The sequence below is a fragment of the Diceros bicornis genome, chromosome 20 (assembly GCF_020826845.1).
Source record: "Diceros bicornis minor isolate mBicDic1 chromosome 20, mDicBic1.mat.cur, whole genome shotgun sequence".
In the NCBI taxonomy this organism is placed as follows: domain Eukaryota; kingdom Metazoa; phylum Chordata; class Mammalia; order Perissodactyla; family Rhinocerotidae; genus Diceros; species Diceros bicornis.
In genome coordinates, this window is record NC_080759.1 from 19,043,690 (window position 1) to 19,054,474 (window position 10,785).

The following is a 10,785-nucleotide window of genomic DNA, read 5'->3' on the forward strand; positions in this document are numbered from 1 at the left end:
GGGGTTAATGGGGAGGGAGGGATAAGTAGGCAGAGCACAGAGGATTTTCAGGGCAGTGAAACTACTCTGTATGATACTATAATGGTGGATATATGTCATTATATGTTTGTAAAACCCATAGAATGTGCACTACCAAGAGGGAACCCTAATGTAAATGCTGGGCTTTGGGTGATAAAGATGTGTCTGTGTGTTCATTGATTGTAACGAATGTACCACTCTGGTGGGGGATGTTGATAGTAGGGGGAGCTATATGTGAGTGGGAGCAGGAGGTATATGGGAACTGTGTACTTTCTGCTCAGTTCTGCTGTGAGTCTAAAACTGCTTTAAAAATAGTCTGTTGTTTAAAAAGTGTGTGTATGTATGTATATTCTAATAGTTTGGAATAATTAAGTCTCATTAAAGTATGCTTTGTTTATTATTATCTTTCTTCATCCTAAAGAAACATAGGATTCTGAAGTATTTAGGTGGGTAGGTGAATATTTTATACCTTTTTCTTTTTAATTAATAGACCTTATTTTTTTGTGTGTGAGGAAGATCAGCCCTGAGCTAACATCCATGACAATCTTCCTCTTTTTGCTGAGAAAGACCGGCCCTGAGCTGACATCTGTTGCCAATCCTCCTCCTTTTTTTCCCTTTTTCTCCCCAAAGCCCCAGTAGATAGTTGTATGTCATAGTTGCACATCCTTCTAGTTGCTGTGTGTGGAATGCCGCCTCAGCATGGCCTGACAAGCGGTGCGTTGGTGCGCGCCCGGGATCCAAACCTGGGCCGCCAGTAGTGGAGCACATGCAGTTAACCGCAAAGGCACTTAACTGCTAAGCCACGGGGCCAGCCCCAGACCTTATTTTTTTTTTTAGAGCAGTTTTTGGTTTGCAGAAAAATTGATCAGAAGGTACACAAAGTTCCTATATATATCCCCTCTCTCCGCCTATACACAGCTTCCACTGTTATTAATATTTTACATCAGTGTGATACATCTGTTACATTTAGTGAGCCAATATTGATACATTATTATCAACTGAAGTTTACATTAGGGTTCATTCTTTGTGTTGTTTATTCTATGGGTTTTGACATACATCCACCGTTATAGTATCATACAGAATAGTTTCACTGCCCTGAAAATCCCCTGTACTCCAACCTATTCCAACATACCTCTCCCTTCCTCCCTCCCTGCCACCCTAACTCCTGGCTTTATACTGTCTCTATACTTTTGCCATTTTAGCGTGTCATATAGTTGGAATCATATAGTATGTAGTCTTTTCAGATTGACTTCTTTGACTTAGCACTATGCATTTAAGGTTTCTCCATGTCTTTTTGTGACTTGATAGCTCATTTCTTTTTACCACATTTCTTTTTATTCCCTCGTCTGGATTTACCAGTTTGTTTATTCATTCACCTATTGGAGAACATCTTGGTTGCTTTCGAGTTTTGACAATTTTGAGTAAAGCTGGTATAAACATCCTTGTGGAGGTTTCCTGTGAACATAAGTTTTCAACTCCTTTAAATACCAGTGAGTTCAATTGCTGGATCATATGGTAAGAGTATGTTTGGTTTTGTAAGAAATCACCAAACTATCTTCCAAAGTGGCTATACCATTTTGCATTCCCACCAGCAATGAAGGAGAATTCCTGTTGCTTTACATTCTCGTCAACATTTGGTGGTGTCAGTCTTTTGGATTTTGGCTTTTCTAATCAGTGTATAGTGGTATCTTGTTTTAATTTGCATTTCGCTGATAGCATATGATGTGGAGCATCTTTTCATATGCTTATTTGCAATCTATACATCTTCTTTGGTGAGATGTCTGTTAAGGTCTTTAGCCTTTTTTTGTGTTTTTTTTGTGAGGAAGATCAGCCCTAAGCTAACATCCATGCCAGTCCTCCTCCTTTTGCTGAGGAAGACTGGCCCTGAGCTAACATCCGTGCCAATCTTCTCCACTTTATATGGGATGCCGCCACAGCATGGCCCGACAAGTGGTGCGTCAGTGGGCGCCTGGGATCTGAACCCAGGCCGCCAGCAGCAGAGCGCACGCACTCAACCGCTATGCCACGGGGCTGGCCCCCAGCCCATTTTTTAATCAGGTGGTTTTCTTGTTGAGTTTTAAGAGTTCTTTGTATATTTTGGATAACAGTCCTTTATCAGATATGTATTTTGCAAATATTTTCCCCCAGTCTGTGGCTTGTCTTTTCATTCTCTTAACAGTATCTTTTGCAGAGTAGAAGTTTTTTTGTTTTTTTTTTAATTTTTATTTATTTATTTATTTTTCCCCCAAAGCCCCAGTAGATAGTTTTATGTCATAGCTGCACGTCCTTCTAGTTGCTGTATGTGGGACGCGGCCTCAGCATGGCTGGAGAAGCAGTGCATCGGTGCGTGCCCCGGATCCGAACCCAGGCCGCCAGCAGCGGAGCGAGTGCACTTAACCGCTAAGCCACGGGGCCAGCCCAGAAGTTTTTAATTTTAATGAGGTCCAGCTTATCAATTTTTCTTGCATAGACAGTGCTTTTAGTTTTGTATCTAAAATGTCATTGCTATCCCCAAGGTCATCAAGGTTTTCTCTTGCTATCTTCTAGGCGTTTTATAGTTTTGCATTTTATGTTTAGGTCTATAATTCATTTTCAGTTAATTTTTGAGAGAAGTGTAAGATCTATGTCTAGATTCATTGTTTTTGCATGTGGATTTCCAGTTGTTCTAGCACCATTTATTGAAAAGATTATCCTTCCTTTACTGAATTGCCTTTGCTCCTTTGTCAAAGATTAGTGGACTGTATTTGTGTGGGTCTATTTCTGGGCTCTCTATTCGGTTCCATTAATCTCTTTTTTAACCAGTACCACACTGTCTGGATTACTATAGCTTTTATAGTAAATGTTGAAGTTGAGTAGTGTCAGTTCTCCAACTTTGTTCTTCTTCTTCAATATTGTCTTGGCTGTTTTGGGTCTTTTGCCCTTCCATATAAACGTTAGAATTGATTTGTCAATATTTACTAAATAACTTGCTGGGATTTTGATTGGAACTGCACTGAATCTATAAATCAAGTTGGGAAGAACTGACATCTTAACAGTAATGAGTCTTCGTGTCCGTGAATATGGACTATCTCTCCATTTAGATCTTCTTTGATTTCTTTAATCAGAGTTTTGTAGTTTTCCTCATATAGATCGTGCAGGTATTTTGTTAGATTTATATCTAAGTATTTCATCTTGGGAGAATGCTAATGTAAATAGTATTATGTTTTTAATTTCAAATATCAATTGTTTATTGCTGGTACATAGGAAAGCAATTGACTTTTGCATATTAACCTTGTATTTTGCAACGTATTTTTTTGGTGATTCTTTGGGATTTTCTGTATAGACAATCATGTCATCTGCAAACAGAGACAGTTTTATTTCTTCCTTAAGCTGTATACCTTTTATTTCTTATCTTCTTCTTGTATTAGCTAGACCTTTCAGTATGATGTTGAGTAGTTTCATGCATTTTTGTATGTATGAAAACCTAATATTTTCTCGAAGATGAGATGAAGTATTTAATTTAGTGAATAGATAAAATATTTTTTTAAAAGTCTGGGTTACCCTTTTAAGTCAAAATAAAACATCAGTTTTGCATTTACTTATGAAATTTATCCATTCATTCCATAAATAATTTAAGTCCTACCATTTACCAGACATTGTTTTAAGCACTAGAGATACATCAAGTGAATGCAAAGAGTATCTCCCTATATTCTCTGCAAAGACCTAATGTTTATTGAAAGGTATATTTTATTTCTTAGTTTAAAAAGCTTATCCTTATATTATGATCTTATATCACAACATGCTCACTAATCAGGATAGAGATATTGAAACTTCCTTTTGGATACTGATTAAGCAGTGGACAAAATGTTTGTTGGATAAGGGCACAGAACTTTGTCGGTGCGTCTGAACTCATACCTGTAGCTCTATACAGTTAGAGGAGCCCTAGTCTGGATGTGGAGCCAAGCTGGTGAGGCTCTTATTTTATTACTGTTGTTATTCTTACCAAACTCTGTTGGAACTAAGAGCCAAACACTTGTTGGAGGAAAAAAATCCTGCCTTTAGCTGGCAAATCATCTTAAATTCCAGATGCAGTAGAGTGCTGATCCATTTGCCAAGGATTCTTAATCTCTTTTGAGTCATGGATCCCTTTAACAATCTGATGAAGCTGCCCCCCAGAAAAGTATACCTGCTTGTAATTTTGGGCATTAATAGATCCCAGTGAAGCCCATTCATGGATCCCTCAGGGTTAAGAAGGACCTTTGCTGTAGGCAGAATCACAGTGAAAGTTCACTTAAAAAAAGGAAAGGATGCCAGTGTTTTAGGATTTTTCAGTAAAGGTGTAAGATAATTTCTGGATACACATTTATGTTATAAACTAATACATTATGATTTAAATAAAAAACAGACCTTGGGCTTTTGAAGATAGCCTCATTATTAAATAGTGTAAATGTAAAGATATTTCACTACTAAAAATGTCCTGAATTTCGTAATTGGGGAGATAGTAAATAAGACCCATAGATTGAAGTTATGTTGTGGTAAAAAAAAAAAAGTTACTAAAAAAATGGGTTGGGTTTGTTGGTTTGTTTTTAAAAATCCAACTTTTTTTGTTAGGTGAGAACTAGAACAGTTGCTGAATGTGTAGCCTTCTACTATATGTGGAAGAAATCTGAACGTTATGATTACTTTGCTCAACAGACAAGATTTGGAAAGAAACGATATAACCATCACCCTGGAGTTACGTAAGTACTGTGGGCTTGATTTCAGGGACTTGTTTTAACGGTGATATGCAGTCATAAAATTATTGGGGTGTGTTTTTCAGGGACTATATGGATCGTTTGGTAGATGAAACAGAAGCTCTGGGTGGGACAGTAAATTCTTCAGCCTTAACTTCTAGCCGACCTGAGCCTATTCCTGATCAGCAGCTGAACATTCTCAACTCTTTCACTGCCAGTGACTTGACAGGTAAAATGAGCATCTTTTTGCATTCTTTACTATAGCTTGATGCAATAGTGTGTTCTCTTTGTTTCTTGACATAGGACCACCTACTTAAACCATTTTCCATTTCTTTTTAGCTTTGACCAACAGTGTAGCGACCGTCTGCAACCCCACGGATGTGAATTGTTTGGATGATAGCTTTCCTCCACTGGGCAACACACCCCGTGGACAAGTAAATCATGTGCCTGTTGTAACAGAGGAGTTACTCACCCTGCCCAACAATGGGGAAAGTGATTGTTTTAATTTATTTGAGACTGGATTTTATCACTCGGAGCTAAACCCCATGAACATGTGCGGTGAAGAATCAGAAAGACCAGCAAAGAGATTGAAAATGGGCATTGCTGTTCCTGAATCCTTTATGAATGAGGTTTCTGTAAATAATTTGGGTGTGGACTTTGAAAATCACACGCATCATATCACCAGTGCCAAAATGGCCGTCTCTGTGGCTGACTTTGGCAGTCTGTCTGCCAACGAGACCAATGGTTTCATCGGTGCCCACACTCTGCATCAGCATGCCGCCCTTCACTCTGAGTGACACGAGTGAGGGGCCCAGAAACAGTGCGTGTGCAGTACCAGTAAACTTGAGGAAAGTATCAGGTTTGCTTAGTCTTTCACTGGAAGTTTGAACCTTTTTCACTATGACATCAGTGATGTCAGTATGTATAGAACTATATCTTGATTTATCAAGAGTATTTTCATTTTTCAATCCATAAATGTGGAAATGAACTACGATCAGCAGAGTTGGGAACTAAGATTGAACTCTGTGGTGCAGCTTTAAGCTCTGCTTATCTCTTCCTCATCCCCTAATACCTCTTCCCCACTCCCCTCTTTTTCTATTCTTTTCTGTTCCCCACTGCCCTCACTTGCAATTTTAAAACCTGTAGACAGAGGCCACCAGCTCAAAACCAGCACAGATGTTCTGAACTGAATGGAGTGGCTTCTTTTTGTGTAAATTCCTTTTGCCGTAATGGATGCAGTGGAATAACAATGTTTACAGGTACCGATCCCAATCCCTGCTCAATGTAGCATTTTTTGGTTTTATTTTCTTAATTAAAAAAAGCAGGGGTAGGTTTCTTCAAACTGCACAAACATGCAAGGATTTTTTTAAAATGGAAACTTCTCTCATGTTATTCAACTAGAGCACTTCAGTTTACAAAACAGCAAGTCCATCTTTATGGAAGCCAGCATGAGGAACTGCGTGCAAATTATGAAGACACTTGCTTGGATCCTGTTTCAAAATTCTAGACCAGGGCTACCTTACACAGAATCGGTCATTTTACTGTCAGAAGATTTCTGTGTAACTTCATTTACTGCCTAAAAATTTGGCATTTGAAGATGTGGTATTCAGATGGGGTTTTGTCCACCATTGTCAAGATGTAATCATAAAGATCATACCAGTCGTTGATAATTTAGTTTATCCCGAGGCAGTTGACTTGCAGGGCACAGTCTATAAAGCCTAGGATGTTGCCACTCAATGGTTTACATTTTGGGACACTGCTTAAGTTTGTAGCACTGCAGTTCAGAGTGTTAATATTTAGGAGGGACTTCTAGATTTTACACATGATGCAGTAGAACCTTGAAGTATATTTAAACTTTTTGTTTAGCTTGAACAGTTGGCAAGAAAAATGTGAGTTTCTATCTGCAATAGAATGGTACGTTACCACTTTAAGTTTTAAAAAGTGATAGATGTTCAGATGCATCTCAGACTCAGTTTTATTTTTATTCCAAGCATTGTGAATGAGAAGCCATTGTCATAAACTTTGGCCATTTTTGCTCTATGGATATGCATCTTTAAGTTATAAGGTGAAATAAAACAATGTGTAATACAGTATTAGGCTGTAATAAGCTTTGCTTTTATAGTTCAGTTAAAACATACTTTTTTTTTGCACCATCTTAATTAAAATTTTCAATTTCTACTAGTTGTCTTGCTTTGCAAAAAACTTAAATGTTTGGCTGCATTGCTAGTATTTGTAAGTATAAGTCGCTTCAAGGTTGTGCTGATGAGTAGATAGAATGTAGTGACCTTAGTAGTGATGGAAAGGGAGGGTATTTATTCTACAAACTGTGAACTGCAATGACATCCTGAGTTTTGGATGATGTGTATTCTTGTTTTTCTTTGCAGCATTTTAATGAAGATTGCTTTGAAGTGTTTACGCCATAGCACATTTACTATAAAATTTAGTTTAGCACAGTGGACAAAAGTAGTTAAATTAATAACTTAAAATCAATCTCTAATTTATACATCTAAAGTCTAGCATTCCTGTATGCACACAGTAAATAATGGGTAGCCTGGGCTCTTATGTTGCTTTCAGATATTTTTATCCAAGTTGTCAGCTTCTCATTGCTGTGGTTTATGCTAAACTTTGAACCTTATTTCTTTTGTTAAAAATCAATACACTTTCTATAATTTAGTAAGATACTGGCCATAATCTTCCATTGTTATAACTTTAATTTTCACTCTGGGTTTACAGTGGCTGGTCTGTATAAAATAATTTACACAAAGATGACTGAATGCTAATACCAGTTGCACTTAAATGAACATGCCCATTCTCAGTAGCTGATGCAGTAATATATTCAGTTTATCTATGCATTGCTGGGATCTTGATATAAGATGGAAACAGTGTTTCTTATCTAAAGTTTTGATTATCAGCAAGGTGAATGGACACTTTAGTTATTTAAATAAAGATTTTTGACCAAAATCCAGAAAATGATATGAGAGAAAAATAGATTCCAGCTAGTTTAGTAGATTTTTGAATGCCAATCTGATTTTAGCCTCTTAGAGAGTGCTAACTAGCTGGTAACGTTTACTTTTAATTCCTTGTTAAAATGAGGCAATAATTTGCAAGATTTTTGTATATATGTGTAAATTCGTCATATCTTTTTAGATCTAATTCAATATTTTCTGACTGCTTCCGCCATGTATAATACCATTTTTGTGCATGCTTGATGTGACATTCATAAATTGTACCACTATGACTTTATCCATGTAAAATAGCTATTTATTGAATTTTCTTTTAAAAGCTGGATTTACTGTTTTTTTCCTCTCCGTTTAAGCATCTTAACAGAGAATTTGTTACTGTTTATTAGAAGAATTGCATTTGAGAGCGTGAAAATAACTGATTTGCAATCATATGAAAAAATAATAATGCCTTTATTATCAAGTGTTAAGCACAATTCTTATAACAAACTGTGATAAATTCTTTTTGGTTCTTTTCCTTTGCCGCATTATTTTTGTATGAACAAACCAAAAATCCATGGTGAGTGGTTGCAGTGTTGGCTGGTGTATCTTTTATGTACAGGGAGTTGGAAGAGGCCAGCAGACTCATTTAGAAGTGTACCTGGTGCTGTGATTATAGCAATACTTTACTTTTGTTAGTCATACTGCATCTTTTTCAGGCTAGCTTCTTAAATGTTTAGTTTTCCTCTTGTCATGGTCAACTGCTGAATTTACTTGAAGGATGTAGAATACTGTTTAAACAATACTAAAGTGTATACAATTAGGTCAAAGAATTGTGCAATTGTTTCCTTTTTAATTTTTAAAATTGAGAGGCATAAATATTTGAGAACATCAGATCTAATAGAGCATAATGATACTGTTTAATTTAACCAAAGTCTCTAGTGAATATTTCAACTTTGAATGTAAACTAATGAATAAACCTGACCACCAAGGAGACTGTTTGCCCAGAATTTCAAAGCACATTGTCTACAAATGGAAATTGAAATAATTTATAAAAATATTGACATTACTATGTTTTTTAAAAAGTTCTTAATTTTTTCACTAAAAGGAGGAAACTATTAGTTTTATTGTTAAATATGGTAGATATTAAAATTCCTCTTAGATGACCAGTGATTCCAATTGTACCAGTTTGAAATAAGTACCCTGTGAGTATGAGATTAATTAGTGACAATCAGAACAAGTTTTAGTCTCAGATGTTCAAGAGGAAGTTGCTATTGTTGCATTGATTTTAATATTTGTACATAAACACTGATTTTTTTGAGCATTATTTTGTATTTGTTGTACTTTAATACCTGGTGTACAGTTCCAGAAATAAAAATCTGGAAATCTTTTTTTTCTTGGTTCCTGTGAGTTTTTGCCACAAATACATTTTTATTTAACGAATTTTAAGCTATAACACATGGGTAGATATTTACCCACTGTTAAATTGGTTTTAGATGTAGTAAATAAGATATTTGATAGGTAAGAAAGTTGGTAGTTAAAATAGATTTTCTTTAAATCGTCTATAGTCACTTTCCATCTATAATAAAATTCTAGCCACTCAAAGTGAGGATTATACTTCTAGTTTAATTCAGGAAATATTTATTGAATGTCTTATGTTTAAAACACTGTTCTAGATAACGGTATCTTTTAGGAACACATATCTGAAATTTGATCAGATGTTACCATTTGACAGAATATATTTGTGGTAAACTAGACTTCCTTATCTATAATATTGATAGTTTTATAGACTCCAGTCATGTCATCCCTCAGCCTTCCTATTTTCAAGCTAAAGATCTCATCTTAGCCTAATTTCACAAGCTTGTCCCTATATTTCATTTGAGCTGATCAGTGCTTTATCTATCTAGTTCTATTCTTGATATACAGTGATCAGATTGTGCATAATGTCCAGATGTTGTACAGGGACAAGAAGAGGATAAAATTAAAGTAAACACCTTTGACTCCTCTGCTCTGGTTATTTGTCCAAAACCACACTCTTTCATTCAGACATCAAAAGGCCTTACAGTGCAGGGCTCTATGGCAGACACGTACACAGAAGTGCCTTTAGAGGGGCGACAAGTACAAGTGTTTTGAATACATGCAAGAGTGCAGCCAAGTGCGGTAAGTGAGCTACATAGTACTTCAGGCTTTTAGGGGAGGGAGGAGAGCCTTGTGGGAGCAGAATAATCTCTAGTGACTTACAGGCCTTATCCATTTTAGCTATAGTTTCCATCAATGGTACGCTTTTTGAGCATGCTGCTTCTCTGACTTCTCAAAGGCCTCATGGCATCTGTAAACTTGGACGTTTCGTTATACGCTTTGATTTTGATTTAAACTAGTCCCTGGGACATAGCACTGTTTACCATTTCCCACCCAGGTAAGTGATCGCTAATCCTTATTCTCAGTGTCTGTGTCTGTGTGGGTTCTCTGACAAAACTGCACAGAGGGACTGAATTCATGGTCCTAGACCAGGAATTCTCACATTTTTCTAGGTTTAAAACACTGTAGCTGACATTCACTTTAGGGGGACACACTCTATGTGGGTACCTCAAATTCTGATGAAACTTTTTACAGAGGTAAAGGCAATACTGCCACGAAGGTGTTTTCTGGTGTAGAATTCAAAAAAGCATTTTATAAGCATGTCACGAATGAAATAAGCAATTTATAAATCTAAAAAATTATTTTAGTAATAAAACAGGAATATGCTCCTGTTTTTAAAAATATCAATGTTTTATTTTTAAAAAATATCTTCATTCCACTCCACCCCTCCAGCCCAGACCAAGTCATGGGCTTTATACTCCCACTGTGAGCATTTTATGAGCAGGAACCATGTTTTATTCTTTGAATGTCCCAGGACACTTCACATAGTAGGTATTCACTAAAGGTTTGATGACCCAAATTGCTCTTAAGCCCATGGTGACTTTTCTCCCAACTTTTTTTAAAAATAAAACTTGTAAAAGTTAAAAGAGGGGCCGGCCCTATGGCGTAGCGGTTAAGTGCATGCGCTCCACTGCTGGCGGCCCGGGTTGGGATCCCGGGCACGCACCAATGCACCACTTGTCAGGCCATGCTGTGGC

General features: G+C 36.7%; 1 protein-coding gene across 1 annotated transcript in view; it reads left to right on the forward strand.

The window, feature by feature from the left end:
- The window catches only part of MIER3 (MIER family member 3), a 32,471-nt gene extending 23,411 nt beyond the window's left edge, over positions 1–9,060 (forward strand). Inside the window, exons 11-13 of the mRNA XM_058564056.1 lie at positions 4,609–4,736; positions 4,817–4,959; positions 5,070–9,060. Of these exons, the coding sequence (XP_058420039.1) occupies positions 4,609–4,736; positions 4,817–4,959; positions 5,070–5,527 (729 nt within the window). The 3' untranslated portion in view covers positions 5,528–9,060. The remainder of the gene's footprint in view (positions 1–4,608; positions 4,737–4,816; positions 4,960–5,069) is intronic.
- The last annotated feature ends 1,725 nt before the right edge of the window (positions 9,061–10,785 follow it).